Source organism: Musca vetustissima, unplaced genomic scaffold (assembly GCF_032173495.1).
Source record: "Musca vetustissima isolate MV318-11 ecotype Yass unplaced genomic scaffold, APGP_CSIRO_Mvet_v1 utg21362, whole genome shotgun sequence".
Classification (NCBI taxonomy): domain Eukaryota; kingdom Metazoa; phylum Arthropoda; class Insecta; order Diptera; family Muscidae; genus Musca; species Musca vetustissima.
In genome coordinates this window covers 205009-228884 of record NW_026879706.1, presented here as the reverse complement: position 1 = coordinate 228884, position 23876 = coordinate 205009, and the positions used below count along the sequence as shown (strand labels likewise).

Below are 23876 nucleotides of genomic sequence, written 5' to 3'. Positions count from 1 at the left end.
GCTTAGCTGCTGCATAACATTATGAACCATTTTTTTGTTATTTGTATAGAGACAGAGAGAGATGACCGACCGACCGGCAAGTTATACACATTTTCATTACAACTTGACCACTTAACCTAAAAATATAAATTGCACAGATTTACATATATTCCTTATAAATAATATTATTATTACTATTCATATTCTATTTTGAAATGCAAATAAACAATTTACACATTGTCAACGCTTCGTTTTCTTTTCTTTGTATTCTCCTCAAGGCCACTAAGTCTAATAAATATTTGTAGGGATTTTTTCTTGTATTTTTTGGAAACTTTCCAACAAAAAGAGTTTTTGTGTGTGTTTTCCTTTCGCTTCACTGAGTTATGACTTTTTAGTTTTACTTTCTCTCCCCCAAAAAATATACCGCATAATTTTAATGTTTTCTCCATTTCACAAAGGGCAAGATATGTGGTCAACTTTTGGGGCCAGTATTTTCCTTTGTACTTTCATATTGCAGCCTCTGGGGATATAATTGAAAGTTGTTGGCCTTTAAAAATTTGTTTAATGTAATAAAAGTAAATTTTAAAATCAATATTCAGAGTTATAAGAGAGGGGAGGAGGAGGTGGAATTGTGGGGCAATTGAAACTACAAAGATGATATACATATTTCTGTGCATCAAAATTCAATTGAAATTCATGGTGTGTTTTTGGTTAAATTCAATTCAAAACACAAATATGTACCAAGTGATTAAGTTCTTTTTTCCGTTTTCGCTTTGGTTTCCAACTGCAATTTTGAAAAATCTCAACGAAGAAGTATTTCTCTCACCAGGGCTTTGGAACAAGAAATCTGAAGATCGAAGCCGCATATTCCAACTCAAGTTGCTTCGACCAGATATTATTCAATATAGGTACATGTTCTGATCTGTTTCCTATATAAAACATCGATACAATTTTCGGCATTTTTTAAGGTTCTAACTGCAATTTTGAAAAATCTCTATTTCTCTCACCAGGGCTTTGGAATAATAAATCTGAAGGTCCAAGCCGATAATATAAAAATAATAGACTCTCTGGCAGAAAGTTTTCAATGTAAATCCAAGTTCTGACTTATTTATATAAAGGTCCCGTTGCGACTTATTTCCCATATATAGGTTACGTACAATTTTCCGCATTTCGAAGGTACTAACAACAATGTTTTTCTGTCGAACTTGGATTTCGAATTCCCAGAAAGGAAAAAATCTCCTGAATGACATTGTCAGAAGTATGCAGACTAATTCTAGAATTTTGATAGGTCCCATGTTGAAAATTTACTACGAAGTGTAGTATTTAGCTTAATTTTCCGAAACGAAGTGGTTATAATTTAGCACTTCAGATGATAAAAAACCTCTTGACGGACCCAACTGCAATTTTGTCTAATGGAATTTAGCATTTCGAATTCAAAGATAAGAAGAACAACCTCTTGACCGATATTTTTCAGAAGGATACCGAACTCTTGTATATATTGGAAGGCCCTAATCTCATTTTCCAAACGAAATGCCTACACTTGAGATTTTTGGTTTCTCGGCGGATGAAGAATTTTCTGACAATTTTTCAAAGTTGGTCCATGTCTCATTTTCCGAGGTTTCTCAGATAATAAAAACCTTTTGACCGACTTATTTCGCCTATAAAGTTCTTGTATAATTTTCAATATTTTGATGATCCTAATAATGCGATGATCCTAATAATTCCTGTATAATTTTCAATATTTTGATGATCCTAATAATCCAATTGTCCAACTGAAGTGGTATTTCGAATACACAGGAAATAAAAAAATCTTGAACGACATTTTCAGAAGTATATCGACCTCTTTCATATATTTGTAAGGTCCTAACGTAATTTTCCAAAGGAAATACCTACAAGTTAGCTTATCGGGTTCTCAGAGAATAGCCGCATTTTCCGAAACAACGTGGTTATAATTTGGCCCTTTAGGTCCTCAGAGGACTAAAATGTGACTTATTTCCAATAAAAAAATCCTCTACAAACTTCAAGGCCAAATCGTGTCCTTTTGTAATACAGAAATGACATTTTATAGAAGATGGAACGATCTTCCTATGAAAGACAGGAAAGATCTCCTTCTTATGGAAGACCAAAAATTTCTCTTTTATACGGCCAAAATGTCAACTCATAGAAGACCATTGGGTTTTCGAATAGGAGACCATATATTTTACTCAAAGTAGTCCAATAATTCAATTTATAGAACCAAGTTGTCTTCTTGTAGATGATCGAGGGGTCTTCTCATAGATAGACCTCTTATCCTTCAATAAGTTTTAAAAGAGCAGACCAATATGTCTTCTCCTAGAAGTCATAAGAAGAAAAGGTGGCTTCTAATAAAAGACCTAAGGTTCTTATTGAAAGTCAAAGGTGTTCTTGTAGATGTTCAATAAATCATCCAATAGGAGATCTTTAGGTCTTCCCTGTGTGCTTTCCTATAGAATATATAGAGGACTTGCTTTGGTCGTATCATAGAATAAGAATTGATTTTATCATAAAAAACGAATTGATCTTCTTATATTGATGATTTTTTCTTATAGAATACCTATGTTGTTGTTGTTGTAGCAGCCCTATTGCTTTTACACAATGGGCTGAGGTGAGAGACCTTGGCCTAGTAAGACTTGGGTCGTTTCGGATTTGTAGATCCCTCTGTCTTGAAGACCTATGGGGCTTTTCGTTGAAAACATTTTTAATCTTCTCATATAAGATCTATAAATTCTCAAAATGTCACAGTTCTAATTATACTTAGAGAACAGTAGGTCTTCCATAAAAATGTTTGGAATTTTTTTAATGATCTACGGGTCTTTCCATAGTAGACATATAATGTTCCCCAGTTGCCTAAAGGTTATCTCATTCTTTTATCACTATAGAATAACTTGGAGTCTTCCCATTGAAAATATTTGGGCCTTCTTTTAGATGATCAAGTGGCATATCCATATAGCACCTCGGAGTCTTTTCCAAAGCTTCTTATTTTTTCCCTTGTAATTATTTTTTGTTACCCAGTGTAATTAATAAATATTAACTTTGAATTCCACAAATAAATCCTCTTTTCAAAAAAAAAAAAAATCCTCTGTATTTTCCAAAAGATTTAACATGCTTGCTGCCTGCTGTGTGTGGTCGTGATGGCATTATATATGAACAACTATTTTAATCCTGAATACATTTTTCCCCCATTTATTTACAGATACAACAAACCAATGGGACAACATCATGGCCAGGATGATGATGGTCAATATTACTATACACGATGGTGATGGTGATGATCATATTTTGTCATGTAGATATAAATCGACGTATTAAAAACTGATTAATATGTATGCACATACATATATTTGAAAGGAAGTGCTTTACATGGAAGAAAAGAGAATAAAAAACCAAACCACCTATAAAAAACCAACAAGGAAATATGATGAACAATAAAAACAAAAGAAATGAAAATTAAATATCAATATTAAAGAGGAGCGAGAAAATATAAAAATTGAAAGAAAAATAGAGAAGGAAGAACAAGTTCGATATTAAAAAATAGAAGAAGAAGAACAAGTTGCTATTAAATAAAATAATATTGAAATCAAATAGAACGCAGAACAACCAATTAACCTGACTCAATAACAACCGATCTTCCTTGATTCCAAAGGAAAATAAACAGCATTTTTAAAATTTAATTTATTTTTGTGCAAAGGCGCTCAGGATAAAATTATTACCAAGAACAACAACAACAACTACCTGCATATGACTCAATACTCTAAGTAATTTAAAACAAGGACGAGTTTTTAAAACTTAAAAGTAAACGAGAGAGCGAAAAACCCCCTAAAAAGATTGCAACGAAGCGCAAGGATTTCATTGCCTTTATTTTGTAATTGACACTCCCTAAAAAAATACAGCCAGCCATCCAAAAAGTTTATTACTTTGCACCAGTATTTCCCCCGGATTTTTTTGAAGGTCAATGTGAGAGCGAAGAAAGAAACAATTACACAAAAATATACACGAAATTAAGTAAAAAAAATTTAACATCTTTCCCTTTCCCCTTCAAATTGACAGTCATTGTCCTGGAAGAAGAAATCTGTTGTGTGTATATATGGAAAAAATTGACTGAAAGTCAAACCGGAGGTGAAAAATTCGTGTCAAAAGTTCAATAGTTAAGAACACATAAAGCTGCTAACTGACACCCTCACCGAAAAAGAAGCAGACTGACACAAACACATCATCATCCTCCCTCTCTGGCATCATCATATATATAAAGTAACAACAAAATACTTACACGTTCCGAACAACATACTCAAGGGAGTAACAGCAACGACAGACGCTAGCACCAGCAGGAGCATCATATTATTATCATTGTTTTTATTATTGTAGTCATTTTGTATACACAAAATATTAAGGCAAAGCCAACGAATCACAACAACAAAAACAGCAGGACAACAAAATAGTCAGTCAACCAAACAGTCAGCCAGTAAACCAGCCAGCCAGCTAAGAATTCTGCAATAACAATATCATCAGTATATATATACAAAAAACGAACGAACAGCAACAACAACAATGACAGTTTTAGTTATACACACAAATGGTGTCAATAAAACCAAAAGCACCACAGCCAGTAGCAGCAGTCATGTTATGCATGCCAGCAACAGCAACAACAACAGCCATGCCAGTAATGCAACGTCCTTTACTACAACAGAAACAGTAGCAGCAACAACAACAAATGGGTCTGCAGCAGGATATCGTGACAGCCATAAAATTGCTGCAACACAAATAAATAACAGCAGTTGCAGCAACACCACCTCCCTCTCCTCTGCTGCAAAATCCACGACTGGTAGCACCCCTTTCACTTCCACAAATCTCTTTCAATTACTTTCCATAGTCGGCTTATGTCTCGTCTGCTATTACAATTCAACACAATGTGGTCTGGTATTCGATGATATCAGTGCAATACGAGACAATAAGGATTTACGACCCACCAGCCCTCTACGTCAAATATTTCTCAATGATTTCTGGGGTACACCAATGCGCAAGGAACACTCTCATAAATCCTATCGCCCGCTAACCGTTTTAACATTTCGTTTTAACTATTGGCTGCATGAACTGCAACCGTATGGCTATCATGCTGTCAACATTCTACTGCACATTGCAGTGTGTCTCATATGGCGGCGTGTTAGCCGTCTCCTGCTAATGCAATGTACCCAACGCCAACAATTTGCTCAAAATACCTCCTTCATAAGTTCGCTGCTCTTTGCCGTACATCCCATACACAGTGAAGCGGTAACTGGTGTGGTAGGTCGTGCTGAATTATTATCTTCGATATTTTTCCTGTTAGCATTTCTGTGCTATGCCAAGGCTGTTAAGAATCCAGTTCAATCTCCTTCTTCGAAATTACAAAAATCTGTTAAACTACTCAACAAATGTTCAACAACTCAATGGCCAATGTTATTTCTCAATTTTTCGCTGTGTCTGCTGGCCTCAATGTTATGCAAGGAACAGGGCATTACCATAGCAGGTATTTGTGTAACATATGAACTCTTTGTGGTACAGCGCATACATCCTCTCCAGCTGTGGTCGACATTGCTGAATCTATTCGAAGAACGCTCATCTGCATCGTCGTCATCATCAGCATCACCTACAAATAAGGCTGGTAAAAATGCAGCAGTCCTTAGTTTAAATTCGAACGGCAATATTGCAACATCTTCCGCGGAAAATTCACTGGACTCGCCAACAGCAACATCAACAACTGCATTTAACTCAGGCTCTCTATCACCACCACTCCCTCCCATAACATGGAGTTCCGCCTTACTGAAACGTTTAACATTTTTAGTTTCCATAACGCTATGCCTCTTGGTCGGTCGTGTCTATGTTATGGGCTCTCAACTACCTGTATTTACACGTTTCGATAATCCGGCTTCGGCTGCAGATGCTCCAGTACGACAGCTCACCTATAGTTATTTGATTTATTTGAATTCTTGGCTCCTGTTATTTCCATGTGATTTATGCTGTGATTGGACTATGGGTAAGTGTGTGTGTGGGGCAAGCAACGAACAAAGGAATGAACATAGGGAGAGAGGCAGAGGAGGAGGAGGCGCTTGCCATATATTTCATAATTTGTCATTATGATCGGAAATGCAAGGAAAACAATTGGAAAACAGGGCGCAGGGAAAAGTATTAAAATAATAGGGAATTATAAAAATTGTAGCATATTTTTAGGAGATTGATTTAAATAGAGACCTTACAATTATTGGTTATATTTTATATTGGGGACAAATGAAGTAAATATGTATTTATGTTTCGTCCGCTGAATATTTAAACATGCCGAAAACGTCTTTTCAAATACCTCATAGTTTAGGAGAAAGAAAAAAGTATAAAAAGAAAAAAGTATAAAAATAAAAGGAAATTGTAAAATTTGTAGCATACTTTTAGGAGATGGGGGTTTTAATAGGTATTTACATATAATTATTGGTTTATGCGAAGAGTTTTCAATACCAAACTGAAGACAAAGTAAAAACAGGGATATGTTTTGCCCGCCGAATATTTAAATATAATAATTTAGGCAAGCTGAAGTTAGAATAGAGAGGGCATATTTCATATTTTATTCGTTTATCGGATCAAAAAACTAGAAAGTAAATGGAAAATAGAATGCAAAATAATTTGAAATTTTAAAAAATTGTTGCATACTTTAAGGAGGAGACTAATTTAAAAAAGGTGTTTACAATTTTGATGAATGAAATTATATATGGACCAACCAATTAAAATAAAAACCTATTTAGTAGTATGTGCCAAAAATTTCAGGTTCAGACAATTGGCTCACCCTTATACATGACATATAGTTTTACCCAATAGGGCCTTTGGTGTTTTACCAAGTTTAATTTTTGGAGGAAACGTTGGAAACTGAACAATTTGGACGACAAATTGTTGCGATGAAACAGACAGAATACCCACAAAGAAAACAAAAATTAAAATCAAATCCTTTAAAAATTAAGCCTTTGCAGAGAGTATTTGCAAGGGAAAGACATCTACCTATTGAGTATTTTTAATACCCTCCTCCTTCCTTCGAAATATTCATCGAACAGGCAATAGAAATCACGTTTCGTTGGTGACAAAGCCTCTTTTACAATTTTTTCTGCCCCGTTCAATATGGAGAACCAAAAGAAACATTTACGGCATGTTATGCTTTATTGCTTTAAAAAAGGCAATAGTGCAAAGGACACTGCAGACGAGATTTGCAACGTTTACGGGAGTGGTACTACGACCATTAGGACCGTCCGCAATTGGTTTAAGACGTTTAGAGTCGGCAATTTTTATTTGCATGATGAAGACCGCATCGGCTGCCCAGTAACGATGGATGCGGACCTTATCAAGACTGCGATGGCTGAAAATCCGCGATATAGTGTGCACGAGATAGTGGATGACACTAACATTCCCAAGACAATGGTACATAGGCATTTGATCAAGATGAGATATGCAAATCGGTATGAAAAGGAAAGAAACTTATGGGACAACCTAATATATCCCGTTATTCGATATTTTGGGGATTTTGGGTAAGGTTTTCATCCAGAAGTTTTATCTTTTGAATCCACATTGACTAGCAATTGTTTCTACCAACAATTATCAATATCGGTCCACGTTTTGTAATGTCTTAGGTTAGCAAATCTTCCGAACAAAAATTTTAAATATTGGTTCATATTTCTTCGTAACCCCCATATAAGTGTACCCTCTTTAATTTGGGAATTTGGGATTTCTGATTGGGGTTTTCAAACGAATTGAGTGTCAAATCCTCCTACCTCCTGGAATATTAGAGGCCAACAGTTCTTCATTGATAAATAGTAGTGAATGTAAAGATCAATTGGAATCCATTGTCTCTAAAAGAAATATTATTTTAGATAATGCCCGGACTTGACAGTCCATCGAAAAATAATTTTTAATTAAATTTTTCTTTGAATTTTGGGTTGAGAATCCCTATTATCATCCTTCTTTACACCATGCTTTCATACCATTGAACCATTTCTTAATCCATTAATACGCCATTATCCGGACCATTAAAGGTTTGATACTCCTGGGAGATATCTACATAAAACACTTGACAGATTTAGATGCTGCTGAAATCTGCTATAGTTCCATATTGAAATTGCATCTCCACAATATACAGTAGGGCCTACACAATATTTATTTTGTCATTGTCGGAACGTAAACACCTGTTGAGGGCTCAGCAATGGCTACGTTCAATGCCAATCAATTGGCACGGATTGCCACTCGATATTCACTCAAAAGAAGAACTATTTTCCTTATGTCCCATCCTCGTTTTGAAATGGCAAAGATTCCCTATTCTTAACCTGTTATACTACCATGCTACCAGATTTTCTCCAAAGCTATGGGTATTTATTCGAATGTAGCCCGATATTATTGCTGGCTGATCCAATCGCCTCTATGGACGCTGTACCATTTCTTAATCAATAAATACGCCATCATCCCGATCACATTAACGGGTTAATACTCTTGTCGGATATCTATAAAAATCACATGAAAGATTTAGATGCTGCTAAAATCTGCTATCGTTCCTTATTGAAATTGGATCTCCACCATTATACAGGGCCGAAAACCAACTATGTGCTGTCTATGTCGGAACGTAAACACCAGTTGAAGTTCCAACAATTCCTACGTTATTTTCATAAATTGTCAACGATTTTCTCTGAAAAAAAGTCTTTTTGAAAATGTTCTGTCCTGATAGGCTGGCGCAAAACCTCCACAATATACTGGTCCAAAAGAATATACAGACAGTATCTGTGTGGCCCTTGCCGAACATAAGTCTATGCTGGAGGCTTTAAAATCAATTGGTATAAAAAAAATAATAAAAATCTCGGCCTCACAGGCTCTCAAAATTTTATTTTATTTTTTTAATTACGCCTTGAAATTCACTCGAAAATAACTATATTTTTTAAATCCACTTCTCCATTTTGAAAAAGGAAATAATGTCCCTAGTCTCACCCTGCTATATTACCATGCTTTCTTAGAATGCAATCTCATATTCTCCAATGCTATAGGCATTTATCCGAAGGCAGGCAGATGTTATGGCATAATCCATTAGTCTTGCCTTGAACTCAGGATCAGGTGTTTTCTGGAATTTCTTGTAATCAAAAATAAGCGGATTTTTTTTTTCTTTGAATTCGAAATGCATTTTTCTTCACTACAGCTGTTCATAGCACACCTATTGCGTTAAATGAGAAGAGAACGTGTGAGACTAACCCCTAATTGCCTAAAATTCATCAATATCCTCTTGTGCTCTAATTAAATCTGTTAATGGCTTCAGCTACTCACCCCTGGCAAGATTTATGATCCTCTTTCCCTTTCTCTCTCTCTGTTTCAGTATGCCTTCTCTTTCAATACCTGTATGATTTTTAATTCACTAAGGGTGGCATGATGAGATTTTTACCTGAATTCAGTAAAGGAAGGAAAGATTGGGTTTTTGGACATCGTTTTTCAGTTGGCGTTTGAATTCGCCAGGAGAGAAACGTTTTTTTCACGTCTTAGTTCTCTGTGGATTTTTTTTGATGAGTTTAAAAGAATTCTGAAAATTTTTATTTAAAAAATTTAAGAGGTTTCGTGTAGCAAATTTTGGAATGTAAAAGGTATTTGTGGTCGACAAAGAAAGAAAAACTTTGAGGTCTCTGATTTTCATAACTTGTAATGGAGTTATTTTGAAAATTTTATTAAGATAGGAATTTCAAACATTTTTAAGATTTCAAAGAAGAAAACCTCAGAGACTCGTTTTGAATTTATTTTTTATGAAGATCTTTAAGGAAAATTTCTAATCAATTTTCTGTTTATTCCAGGTACTGTACCCCTGATAGAGGGCTTTGGTGATATACGTAATGTGGCCACGCTAATAACCTTTGCCTCTTTGGCTGCCCTAATTTGGACAGCATGTCGCAGTAAAAGTCTACAACATTCCCGCATGCTAATTATGTGTTTGGCTTGGATAATTTTGCCATTCCTGCCAGCCTCGAATCTATTCTTTCCCGTTGGTTTTGTGGTGGCCGAACGTATCTTATATATGCCTTCAATGGGTTTCTGTCTGCTGATAGCCTATGGTTATGAAAGAATTAAGGAGTCACTGGTGGAGACGAAATCTCCTCAGCGATGGCAATTTATATGGAAATTATCCTTGGTGGCCCTGCTGCTGACACATAGCGCCAAAACTTATCAACGTAACAAAGATTGGATTAATGAATATTCATTGTTTATGTCGGGGGTACATGTCAACGATCGCAATGCTAAGCTATTTAATAATGTCGGTCATGCACTGGAAAATGAAGGGCGATTCCAGGAGGCTTTATTGTATTTCCAACAAGCGGTACACATACAACCCGATGACATTGGGGCCCATATTAATGTGGGTAGGACATACAACAATTTGAAAATGTATGATGAAGCTGAGAAGGCATATCTGAAAGCAAAGTCGCTATTTCCACGCATCAAACCGGGAGAAAGTTATCAGGCCCGCATTGCCCCAAATCATTTGAATGTTTTCATAAATTTGGCAAATTTAATTGCACGCAATCAAACCCGTTTAGAGGAGGCTGATTTCCTATACCGTCAAGCGATTAGCATGCGTGCAGATTATGTCCAGGCCTATATAAATCGTGGTGATATTCTAATGAAACTCAATCGCACCCTGCAGGCTCAAGAGGTGTATGAAAAGGCCTTGCTTTATGACAGTGAAAATGCGGATATTTATTATAATTTAGGCGTGGTATTCCTAGAGCAGGGTAAAAGTGCCCAGGCCAATGTTTATTTCAATAAGGCTCTCGAATTATATCCGGAACATGAACAGGCCTTACTGAATTCGGCAATTCTCTTACAAGAAATGGGTGGTCCTGAAGCTAGACAACTATCGCGGGAAAGGTTACACAAAATCTTACAAAAAAATGGCGACAATGAAAAGGTCTATTTTAATTTGGGTATGTTGGCCATGGATGAAATGGATTTCGAAGCTGCGGAACAATATTTCAAGCGGGCCATACATTTGAAAGAAGATTTTCGTAGTGCTCTCTTCAATTTGGCTCTGCTATTGGCTGATGCCAATCGCCCTTTGGATGCTGTACCATTTCTTAATCAATTAATACGCCATCATCCCGATCACATTAAGGGTCTAATACTCTTGGGAGACATCTACATAAATCACATGAAAGATTTAGATGCTGCTGAAATTTGTTATCGCTCCATATTGAAATTGGATCCCCATAATATACAGGGCCTACACAATCTGTGTGTGGTCTTCGTGGAACGTAAACACATGCTAAAGGCCCAGCAATGTCTACGTTATGCCCATCAGTTGGCACCGGGAGAAGAATATATACTGCGTCATTTGCAAATTGTCGAACAACGTTTGCAAAAAATCAACAAGTTACCTGATCAATCACCTGAAAAACAACTTGCCTTGGCTGATTTCAATCCAAAAGAATTTCCTCCTTCCTCCTCATCATCAAAATCAACAGCAACAACATCATCATCAACGACAACAAAAACAACCTCAACAACATCGAGTCAAACTCCAGATACTAATTTAGGCAAGAATACGAATAACAACAAGCAACAACAACAGCGTAAAACATCTAATAAATCCACAACAACAACAGCAACTACATCAAAATCATCATCACCTACAACTTCACAATCTACTACCCATCATACATAGCAGCATTCCCGTTCATATTAAAGGATTAAATGGAACTGTTCGAGCTCTCCCTCTCTCTCCCTCTCTTTTTGCAAGGAGGTAATCGAGAACAGCAGTAATACATTTCTCCTCAAGTAATTATTGTAATATACTAACAACAACAAGAACAACCAAAAATACCATTTTGTAAAAAGGCTGTGGGTAAGTGTTTTTGGAATCTCTAGAATAATTTTTTGAGTTTAGTTTATCATCAACTCTTTTTTAATATTGTTAACCACCATCCCCCAAAAAAAGGAAAAGAAAATGTGCTGTAAATTATTTTGATTTAAAGGACTTCGGAGGACGACCAAAAGATGGTTACAGGAAACCGAAATGGGATTTATTGTAAATGAGCTGAAGTGGGTCTTTATTGATCCGAAAGAAAAGTATATGTTGAAGGCATGCAGCCTTCATAGATCTGAAGTCAGGGAGTCTTTATAGAGAGCTGAAGCAGGAGTCTTTATAAACGAGCTGAAGGTAGGCCATCTTTTTAGACTGAAGGGAGTCTCTATATGCGAGCTGACGGTAGTCTCTGTAGGCGAGCTGAATGCAATCTTTAAGATGAGATGAAGGCTTCTTTATAGGAGAGCGAGCTGAAGAGAATCACTGCAGACGAGCTGGAGGGAATCTCTGTAGAGGGACTGAAGGGAGTCTTTATAGACGAACTGAAATAGGACATTTTTATAGACGAGCTGAATTGAGTCTTTATAGACGAGTGGAAGGAAGTCTTTATAGACGAGCTGAAGGCAGGGAGTCTTTATAGACGAGCTGTGAAGGCAGGTAATCTTTATAGACGAGCTGAAAGCAGGGAGTCTTTATAGACGAGCTGTGAAGGCAGGTAATCTTTATAGACAAGCTGAAGGCAGGGAGTCTTTATAGACGAGCTGAAGTCAAGGAGTCTTTCATAGACGAGCTCAAAACAGACGTTTTTTTTATTGGCGAGCGGAAGATATGGAGTCTTTATGGACGAGATTACGGCAGGGAGTCTTCATAGTTGAGCTGACGGCAGGAAATTTTCATAGGCGAGCGGAAGGCATGAAGTCTTTTCAGACGAATTGAAGAAGGTAGTTTTTATAGACGAACTGAAGGTTAGAGACTCTTTACAGACGTGATGAAGGAATGCGCTCTGTAGGCTAAGATTCTTTATGCAAAATTGAAGGCAGGTTGTTCTTATAGACGTTCTGAATCAGAGAAAACTTATAGGCGAGCTGGAATGCCAAGACTAGGATATGAACAGTAACTAACTGTGGCTGAGCCACTCGGAAAAAGAAAAGTAGATGGAAGTTGCTTTAGATGAAAAGGGAAGAAAAGAAGCAGATAAAATAGAAGTTAGGATAAACGGTCTACGTTTTCAGATTGCGCTGTTCCAGCCACTTTATATTTCTATTGTAGATAAAGGCGGGCTAAATTACCGAGTAGAATGCTAGACATAGTGAAAATTAAACACCCACTAATCTGTGCCGTCTGCAGGCCAAAACTGGACAGCCACATGAGAGACGCTTGATCGTCACCTTGTCATTCCCACAGAGTCTGCAGTATTCCATTACATAATCTTTTCATTTTATGGTGTATACCCTGATATAACAGAAGGTCCATATATAACTCCCGCAATTACTCTTATTTAAGTTTTGGTTAGGTTTAACAGTGAGTTTGTTCTCTCGACTGACCGAATTGGCCAAATGGATCTTGACAAATTTTATCTAGGTTCTTTGTGCCACAATTCACCGGCTCTTTCTTTGAAAAACGTCTCAATATTTCGAAAATCGTTGCAAGTAGCTGGTTTGATATAGTTAGCGATTGCCAAATCTGTAGATTGAATCCATTTGGTATTGTTTAACCTCCATTATTTCCATTTTGAGATACAGACTTTTCTCATAAGGGTTTTATTTATTCTCCAAAGATTTTAGAACTTTTAAAAGTTTTTCTTAGTTTCATATGATTATTTTCCTTGAGATAACCATTCCAAATTAAATGTAATAATAGTTTGTGATTTTTTTAAATCATTCCATTATTTATAACAAAGTGAAGGTAGATAATCAGTCATCAATAATTCAGAAGCGTAATAATATTTTGTGATTTTATAAACAATAAAAAGCTATTAATTATAAGGAAATCAGAAGTTGGGATATATACACAAGATGTTACATTTCGAATATACTAAAAGAGGTATTTTTAAATTGTAAGAACAGGCTTTGAAATTGAAGTCCTTTTTCATGCAAGAAAATGAGATAATTTGTTCATACCATATTCAGGGGAGTACGAAACTTTGATGTTGGAGGAAGAGAATAAATAAGAACTATGTAATGAACGAAGGACTTGGTTTTCGATAGATATTACCACATAATATCGTCACAAAACCAAGCTCTTCGTTCATTACATAGCCCTTCTTCTTTCGCTCTTTTATTCAAATCAATGTTCCTTACTCCTTCTAATATACTAAGTAACTATGTCCTTTTATCGTGGAAATTTGTGACTGTTCCAGACGACATAATTCCTCTCTCGTCGATTTTAAAATCTCTAATTGCTGTCGGAATCAAAAACTTGAACTAAAAAGCGTAGTTGACATTATAAATTTATTTCCGGCAGCTGTTTTTGCTTTATTCAAAACTCTTTAATATAATTGAAATGTAGCATCTTGTGAGATTAGTTTTTAGAAGTATAGTAGTAAAAGTATATTTTCTAACATAGAGTGGGTGACATAATGAGAATTAAAATTTAATTTAGTAAACTTCCTTTTTTATATTCTATAATTCTTCCTCTACTGATTCCATTATGTCACAATTTCCATTCCATCATTACCAAATTTTAACAGTCATCAATAATTCAGAAGCGTAATAATATTTTGTGATTTTATAAACAACAAAAATCAATTAGTTTTTAATAAATCAGAAGTTGGGATATATTTAGGTTTAAGAATTTTATATTTAAGTTTTTTATAAGGAGACAACATAATGGAATTAAGCATATATTTCAGCTAGATTTATTTCACTACTTTTTCAATAATTATTCCACTATTAATTCCATTATGTAGTCTCAAACTTTTCAATACACTTTAACAGCCATCCATAATTCAGAAGCGTAATAATATTTTGTGATTTTATAAACAAAAATCAATTAGTTCTAGAAAATTCGGAAGTTGGGATATATTTAGCATTTAGAATTTCATATTTAAGTTATTTATAACAATGACGGCGTAGTGGAATTAATCATATATTTTAATTAGATTTATTTTAATATTTTTCCCATAATTATTCCACTATTAATTCCATTATGCCGTTCACTTTTACAGTCATCAATAATTCAGAAGCGTAATAATATTTTGTGATTTTATAAACAACAACAAATCGATTAGTTTTAAGTAAATCAGATGTTGGGATATATCTACGAGATGCTGTATTACAGTTTGAATATATGGCGATGTCGCGAGCTTAGTTGCGAGGCGGACTTATTATTTGAAGAAAGCGTCCTTTTTTTAGAAGCACGAGTCTCCATAGCATCCTCATTACAGAATTTTACAATTAAAATATGTATTTGTAATTATTAAATGTCAGGGGATACCCTGTAGAATTGTAATGCAGCATCTTGTGAACATAGTTTTAGGAAATATTTAGTTATTGCTCCTTTTTTAGCTTTTAATTATATATTTATTTCATTTACATTATTTATTATACTAATAATTCCTTTATATTGCAATATAACCTTTGACAGTCATCAATAATTCAGAAGCGTAATAATATTTTGTGATTTTATAAACAAAAATCAATTAGTTTTAAGTAAATCAGAAGTTGGGATATATCTACAAGATGCTGTATTGTGGTTAGACTGTATAAGGGAAGCTATAATTGCATTCAGAATTAAAATTCAAATCGACACATAAATTCGGTTTTCTATTTTAAGTCTGAATGGAATGAATAGCCCTTTAGTAGAATTGGAATTTGCAGCATCTTGTAGAATTTAGTTGTAAGAAGTTTTTTTTATCATTTAACATAATTATTCCTCTATATTTTTTCAATACTTATTTATTTAAATATCATCATTAATAGTCATCAGTAATTCAGAAGCGTAATAATATTTTGTGATAATAACAAAAAAAAATATATATATATTAATTAAAAAATAAAACCAGAATAATAGTATACCAATTAAATTAAAATTTTATTTAAAGTACATTTATTATATAATTTTTTATTATTTCATACATCTCAACAAATTTTCCACTATTAATTCCGTATACGTCACAATCTATTTCAAATAACTTTAACAGTCATCAATAATTCAGAAGCGTAATAATATTTTGTGATTTTATATACAAAAAATCTATTAGTTTTAAAAAATTCGGAAGTTGGTATATATCTGCGAGAAGTCTGTCATCAGAATCTCAGAAGTGGAATAATTCGTTTTAAAATAGTGTGGTTTTCTTTAGTTCTTTCAAAATTTAATTTAGTTAATATTTACATATTTTTGAAGGCATTCCTATAATTATTCCACTATTATTCCGAATCGTTTATCAATAATTCAAAAAATTTGAAATATTTATAGGAATAAACAGAATTTGAGAAATTTCATTACTTCAGAAGCGTGATAAAATTTTGGGATTTATAAACTAATTCCAGTAGTTTTGAGTAAAAATCATAATTCCGATTACCAGTCTATAAAAAATTTTCTGAAATAAATAAAAAAGTATTATAATAAATATACTTCACATAGTTTTTAAAAATAAATCTCAGCAGTGGAATAATTTAGTTTGAAATAGCATTTTCTTAGGTTACGTATTTATTATTAGTATTCTGTCATCAAATTTCAGTAGTGGATAAAATGATTTAAATTAAAAATAAATCTCAGCAGTGGAATAATTTAGTTTGAAATAGCATTTTCTTAGGTTAAGTTTTTTTACTAGTATTCTGTCATCAAATTTCAGTAGTGGATAAAATGATTTAAATTAAAAAGAGTATAGGTTACATTTATATTAAAAATAAATCTCAGCAGTGGAATAATTTGATTTGAAATAGCATTTTCTTAGGTTAAGTTTTTTTATTAGTATTCTGTCATCAAATTTCAGTAGTGGATAAAATGATTTAAATTAAAAAACTATAGTTTAGATTTTTGTGTTTTAAAAATAAATATCAGCACTGGAATAATCTAATTACTAGTTTTATATATATGTTTATTTTTTGTTTAGATAAATTTCAGCAACAGAAAATTTGTTTTAAATGTAATTTTTTAGATTAGTTTTCTTTATTGGTTTAGTATTTTGTCATCAAATCTCAGCAGTGGAATAATTTGATTTGAAATAGCATTGTATTAAATTTTATTAGATTAGTATCAAAATGTCAGTAGTGGATAAAATGAGTTAAATAAAATCTAGTTTAGTTAGCTATTAGCAGTGAAATAATTATTTTTTATAAGAAAATTTATTGTAGATGTTTTACTTTTTAGATTCTTTTAATTTTAAAAATAAATCTCAGCAGTGGAATAATTTGATTTAAAATAGCATTTTATTAGGTTAAGTTTCCTTATTAGTATTCTGTCATCAAATTTCAGTAGTGGATAAAATGATTTAAATTAAAAAATATATATTTTTGTATTTTAAAAATAAATCTCAGCAGTGGAATAATTTTATTTTGAATGACATTATTTTAGATATTATTAGTTTAGTGTTATCAAACGATTTAAATAAAAAATTAGTCTTATTATAAGCCCTTAATTAATTATATTTGATCAGAAATTGTAGTATATACTTTACCTTTTAAAAATAAATCTCAGCAGTGGAATAATTTGATTTTAAATGTCATTTTATTAGGTTACAATGTTTATTAGGTTAACATTCTTATTAGTTTTCTGTCATCAAACTTTAGTAGTGGATAAAGCATTTAATTAAATGAATACATCTGTATTTTAAAAATAAATCTCAGCAGTGGAATAATCAAATTAATAGTTTTATATATAGTTATTTTTTAGTTATAGTTAGAAATAGTCCTATTTTTTTGAAAATAAATCTCAGCAGTGGAATAATTTGTTTTTAAATAGCATATTGATTTTATTAGTTTTAGTATTTGGTCATCAAAATTTCTATATTGAATAAAATGAGTTAAATTAAAAAAAATAGTTTAGTTTTTGATTTTAAAAATAAATTTCAGCAGTGGAATAATCAATTTGATAGATTATATATATATTAGTTAGGTTAAGATTTATAATATCACAATAACTTTAAAGAACTTTATTTTCCTCAAAATTAAAAGAATGCATTAGAAGTTAATTTTTTTTCCAAATTTTTAATTATCTATCATGGGAATAATAATAGTGGAATAATTACATTTGATTAAAAGTTTGAATTTACAATTTTTTAATGCTTAATTTTCAATTCTTTTTAAATAAATCTCAGCAATGGAATAATTTGATTTTATATAGCATTATATAGAATTATACTTTATTAAATAAATATTTATCATAAAAAATTTTGTTGGTTGAAAGGATTTGAATTAAAAAAAATAATAATTTATATAACTTTACTTTTCTATTAAAAAATCGCAGTATTGTAATTTATTAATAGTTTATTATCTTATAATTATTTTAAAAATAAATCTCAGCAGTGGAAAAATTGTAATTTTAATAGTATATGTTTTTTTTAGTTTAGGCGGTCATCAAATTCAAGTAGTGGCATATTAATAATAAAATTTAATTTAGAAACAAAAATAATTCTCAGAAATGAAATAATAATATTTAATTATGTCAGTTCGAATTTCCATAAAATCCCATTAAAGAAAAAAATAACCCCAGCAAATTAAAAAATTAAATAATGTTTTCCTTGAACATTTTCCTTAAGTTTCATTCTATTTTAAAGAATTAACTAATTTAGAATTTTTGCAGACATTCAGTCAAGTAAAAAATTTCAGAGGAACTCAATTTAGATTCTTCAATCATACTTTAACGTCAATAGTACATGTTATTTTAGTTAGCAGCTCTAAGTATGTTTTAAAAATAAATCTCAGCAGTGGAATAATAGCATAGGAATTGTAATACTTTAATAATTAATAATTATTAATATATTTTAGGTTAGGTTATGGATTTCAAAATAAATCTCAGTAATTTTCTCCAAATCAGAAAAAATTATTAAAATAAATTAAAATAGGAAAAATATATTTTTCAATATTTTAGAGATTTCAGGGAGTAAAAAATTGTCAATAGGATTCTTTAGAATATGGGGTAGTTTTCATGGACGGGCTAAAGGCCGGGAAACTTTGGAGACGAGGTAAAGCTGGCATTTTTATAGGCAAACATAAGATATGAAGTTGTTTATAAAGAAGCTGAAATCTGGGGGTATTTATAGGCCAGCAGAAGTTCGGGATCCAAACTGAAAAGTATTTGAGGTTAAGGAATTTTCATAGACTAGCAAGTAATTTTTATAAAGCAAGAAGACGTATGCCAACTGAATATAGGAAAATAGTAAAACTGTTTAGGGAGTTTTAATAGACAAACTGAAAATGCTAATATTTTAGACAATAGCGGAGTAGGGATTCTAAACAGCAGCGAGTCGTAGAAATGTAGGCAGCAAGTCTTTATAAGCATTTTGAAAGCAGGGAGTCTAGAAGAGAACTTAATCAACAAGCGGAGCAGCAGGTTATATCGATCTTTATAAAAAAAAATCTGGAAGTTTTTATAGGCGAGTGGAAGACAGGGAGTCTTATACAAGATCTATAGACAGGTAGTACTTTGTGGCGAGAGGAAGGCAAGGAGTCTTTATAGACGAGATAAAGTCAGGAAACAACTGACATAGTAGGTATAAATAGACAAACTGAAATCACAGTAACTTTAAAGAAAATATGAGGTTACCAAGCCTTCATTGACAATCTGTAACAGAATATTTCAATAAACTGTTTGTGACAAGGAGTCCTCAGTTGTGGTCAAGAGTCCCCGTACCTTCAATTCATTTATAAAGATTTTCTATCTTGAGATATATTTATACACGGATTTAAGGTATCAGTCTTTAATATGCCATTTCAGGAAATTAGGTCCAAACTTTATTACTTCGTTTATAAACGTGCGGAAGACGAGGTATTTGTTTTTACGATTCATTCCGAGCTATAGACAGGTAGTACTTTGTAGCGAGGGGAAGGCAAGGAGTCTTTATAGACGTGCTAAAGTCAAGAAACAACTCGCATAGGAGGTCTAAATAGACAAACTGAAATCAGAGAATCCTTTAAGAAAATATGAGGTTACAAAGTCTTCATTGACAATCTGTAACAGGAAGTTTTAATAAACGGCCTGTGACAAGGAGTCCTCAGTTGTGCTAAAGGCCAAGACATAGTTCAAAATATTAAGACGAGGTATTTGTATTTCCGAATATATATATATATATATATATATATGTTATCCTGGACGGACCATCTAAAGGCATCGCTATAAACGTTCAAGGGATTATCAAAAGGATAATAATAATCCCTTTTACAACTTTTTATTGATAATCCCTTGAACGTTTATAGCGATGCCTTTAGATGGACCGTCCAGGATAACATTTGGGATACTTCAGCACATAAATAGAATTTCCTCTAAGTCTATACAAAATGCAGCCGTATGTGGTTCTTAAGACTTCGTATTTCTGATTTATTCCGGCTACAAAATATATTATCATATTATTTAATATATATATATATATATATATAATATTTTAGAAATCTTACCAACTGTATCCTATATTTTGAATTCACCATGTTTCAAGAAATAGGGAAACAAAAATGTCCTCCCTCTGTCCCCTAAAATATAATTTACAGCACATTTTCTTCTCTTCCTCGAATATTTACAACTTTTTATTGATTTTTTTATATTAAACAATGTATACAATTATTTTTCTTTTCTTATTAAATAACATATTTAGATAATAATTTTGAAATATGATGTTGTACACTTCAATATATATGGCATTTATATAAATAAATATATTTTATAAAAACAAAAAAATACCACAAATATACATATTTAAATTAATTTTTTACTGTTTAAAAAGTCTCAGTTTTTGTACTTTTTTAAATCAAATAAATAAATCTTAAAAAAACACCTAGTTAACTTCCATTTAAAATAAATATTCAATATAGATATATGAATACATTGACGGGGTTATCTATTTCGTGGTTTCTAAAGTAAAATTGAATTAAAAAATATGTTTTCATTTCTTTTTTATTTGCGTTTACGTTTGAAACCAAGGGAAATGGATAAAACTGCCATATATTAAAAAAATTATTAGATATAAGAAATAAAATTAAATATGAAAATAAATAATATTGTAATTTGTATAAATAAAGAAAATATATATAATTTAAATATGCACTGAATTTATTATTATTTTTTAATAACCAACCAAATATATGTGTTAAAAAATATAACTTCTTTTACTATTCAGTAAAAGTGATTTGAATTTTAGTTTATCGATAGATGGTATTGATGGAATCATACGCAACAGTAGCGATATTAATTATCAAATTATTTTTTTAATTTATAAATTAATTTAAAAAAAACCTGGATAAGAAATTGGATTGGATTTCTTGTAGTGTATTCACGATAGTCATTTATAAGCTCCATAATAAATGGTTTTTGAATTTGCGAAACTCGGATTCCTGATTGGGAATACTAGTAAAAAATAATAAAGGCCTTATATATTCATCTGATCTATTTTTTTTATCGGACCTCTTAAATTTTTGGTATTATCGAGGTCTAAATAGACAATGTGCAAACAAGGTGCAATGTGTCAGGCAGAATTTGGGGCCTAAGACTGCATGAACATAATTTTGGGCGCAATTGGGTCTATGGGCATAGGTGTATCCTGAACAAACCAGGTATAAAATCGGACTGAGCGACTGTTTATCACCAGTTCTGAAATTTGATTTCTTGTATATGTCGTTATCTCTAGTGGAGACGACAGGAAAGGTAGTAACCCTCCTCTGGACGGTTCGAATTTTTTATAAAGGTGCAAAGAGCAGAATCGATTCCTACAAGTGGGGCCGTGAGGATCACACCCAAGCTCTGGGTCTCAACATTAAGTGTCGTAGTGACACAAGTCTGCATGAACAGAATCGTTGGTGCAATTGTGCCTATCAGCATGGATGTATCCTCAACGAGTCAGATATCAAAGTCAAAACAACGTTTAAAACTCTGCGAAAATACATTACCACTTCTGAGATTTGGCGATGTAGATGTCCTTATTCTTAGTAGAGACGACTGGAACCGTAGTAACCCTCCTCTGGATAGTGCGGCTTTTTATGCAGATGCCAGGTTCCAAGATGGAAGAATGTACTGGGGCTGTGAAAGCCATTACACTTACAGTTTAGATTATTGGCGATTTGAAAGCCAGCGGAATTGATAAAAGTCTGGATGCAGACATCTTTGAATTATCTTTGTGTATATTCAAGCGGCTCCTAAAGCCATCAAATCCTGTTGCATAAAGTTTGAGTTCGTCATTGAGAGTAGAATAGTTTTGGAAATACTAATTATTTGAGAGATGAGGTAATATTTATAGAGCCGATGTATGTAAAAGATTTTTTTTGCAGAAATTCGATGTGTTTACTGAATCGATGATATTTTTTGGAATTTTCTGAATTTATTTTGGGAATGTACTATTTTATGATCTAAATATTGAATAAATTGGATCCTGCTGCTAGATCAGGGAGTCATTTGAGGCGAGCTGAAGTGTCTTTTGGGGGGAAGCAGAAGGCAGGGAACCAAACTGAAAATAATCTGAGAGTTGGGAGTCTTTATAGTAGATCTGAGGGTAGGGAGTATTAATAGAATACCTGAAGCCTGGAAGTCATTAGGGATGAAGGTCAAAGCATGGATTCTATAGGCGATCTGCATTTCTCGTATATGTGAGTGTAGGAATTAGGGATTTTGAATAGACTAGTTGAAAGTACATGTTATATATAGGTCGGAGTTGATGGCCGGACGTCTTTATAAACTAAAGCGGAGGTCTGCTTCGACATCCATTATTTGGCGAATTCAAATGGTATTATAGGTCGGAGTGATTTCTTTGGAGAAAGAAAAAATAAAGGTAAATTTAGATAGAAATCCAATTATGATTATGACGATTAGATTAGTGAACACCCAGAAATATATGCCGTGTGCCAGCCAAAGATGGACAGCGACGTCGATTGTCTTCCTCTCCTATTCGTTGTCACAGAGTCTGTAGTAGTCCGTAACATCATTGTCCCATTTGATGGTAAAGACCCTAATATAGCAGTGTTCATTAAAGAAAAATGGGTTATTTGTTAGTGCTTCCAAAACTGTTCTACACTCAAGGAACACCTGAGACTTGATGTTGCAGGATTTAATGAACTTAAGAACCGTTTGACTATCAACAGAATATTAAACCCTGTAGATGATCCAATAACAGGGAGAGGCTTATGGGGCTCATGAAATGTTTTTATATGAGTTGCAAATAGCCTTTTATGGGTCTCAAATAATCATTGAATGCTCAGTTGATGAGAACAGAAAGAAGAAGGAAAAACTTACGTTTTTTGAATCGTATATAAATGTATTTTTTTTACAAAAAGAAGATCCTTCGTTCGTCATAGGTTCGAATATTTCTTCAGAGTCCTAATTTAATATGAGCTGTTCTAGAAAGGGCCATGAGTTGGTTTCAAGAGATTTCAAAGATGGTCCTCCAAATTCCCCCATATAAAACTGTCCCCGTTATAGGGGTTTTGTTATCGAACTCAGTCAATGATAGATAGTAATATTTTTTTCAATTTTTCAAGGTTTGTAGAATGGCGGCTTTTTGAGATACCATAACGGGGATGTAGGTTGCCGCAAGCAAATATTTTATTGTGAGCTCCTTAAAGAGGTCCGAAAAAATGTCATAGGTTCGAATACGTTACCTATAAATATACCTATAAAAATATTCCAAAGATTTCACAGAGTTCCCAATAATGTATGATAATTATGAGTAGCTCCAGACGAGGTCGGTTCATCATGGGAAAATTAACATTTCATCCCGCAGTTCTTTTAAAGTATTAATATGTGGAATTTAAAAATGTATTTTATTTTTTACTTTTAGAAATTTTCGAATTTTGCCTCTGATCAAAAATTCGATTTTAGCCTTTGACTAAAAAGTCGACTTTTCGATCTGAATTACTCTCAACAGGTAAAATAAAGTTCTGGAATGTGTAATTTTTGGGCAATTTGGGCTTTG

General features: G+C 32.8%; 1 protein-coding gene across 1 annotated transcript; it reads left to right on the top strand.

Moving 5' to 3' along the window:
* Nucleotides 1-4542: 4542 nt before the first annotated feature.
* LOC133324807 (protein O-mannosyl-transferase Tmtc3) lies at nt 4543-11683 on the top strand. Its single transcript, XM_061533643.1, has 3 exons — nt 4543-5632; nt 5717-6004; nt 9819-11683. The coding sequence occupies exons 1-3, from the start codon at nt 4543-4545 to the stop codon at nt 11681-11683; spliced, it is 3243 nt and encodes a 1080-aa protein (XP_061389627.1).
* The last annotated feature ends 12193 nt before the right edge of the window (nt 11684-23876 follow it).

Excerpts from the sequence above, each read along its gene's own strand:
- LOC133324807 (XM_061533643.1), top strand. The coding sequence starts at position 4,543 with ATGACAGTTTTAGTTATACACACAAATGGTGTCAATAAAACCAAAAGC. Across the intron at positions 5,633-5,716 it reads ATCACCTACAAATAAGGCTG|CAACATCAACAACTGCATTT; the intron begins GTAAAAATGCAG and ends ACTCGCCAACAG. Across the intron at positions 6,005-9,818 it reads ATGCTGTGATTGGACTATGG|GTACTGTACCCCTGATAGAG; the intron begins GTAAGTGTGTGT and ends TGTTTATTCCAG.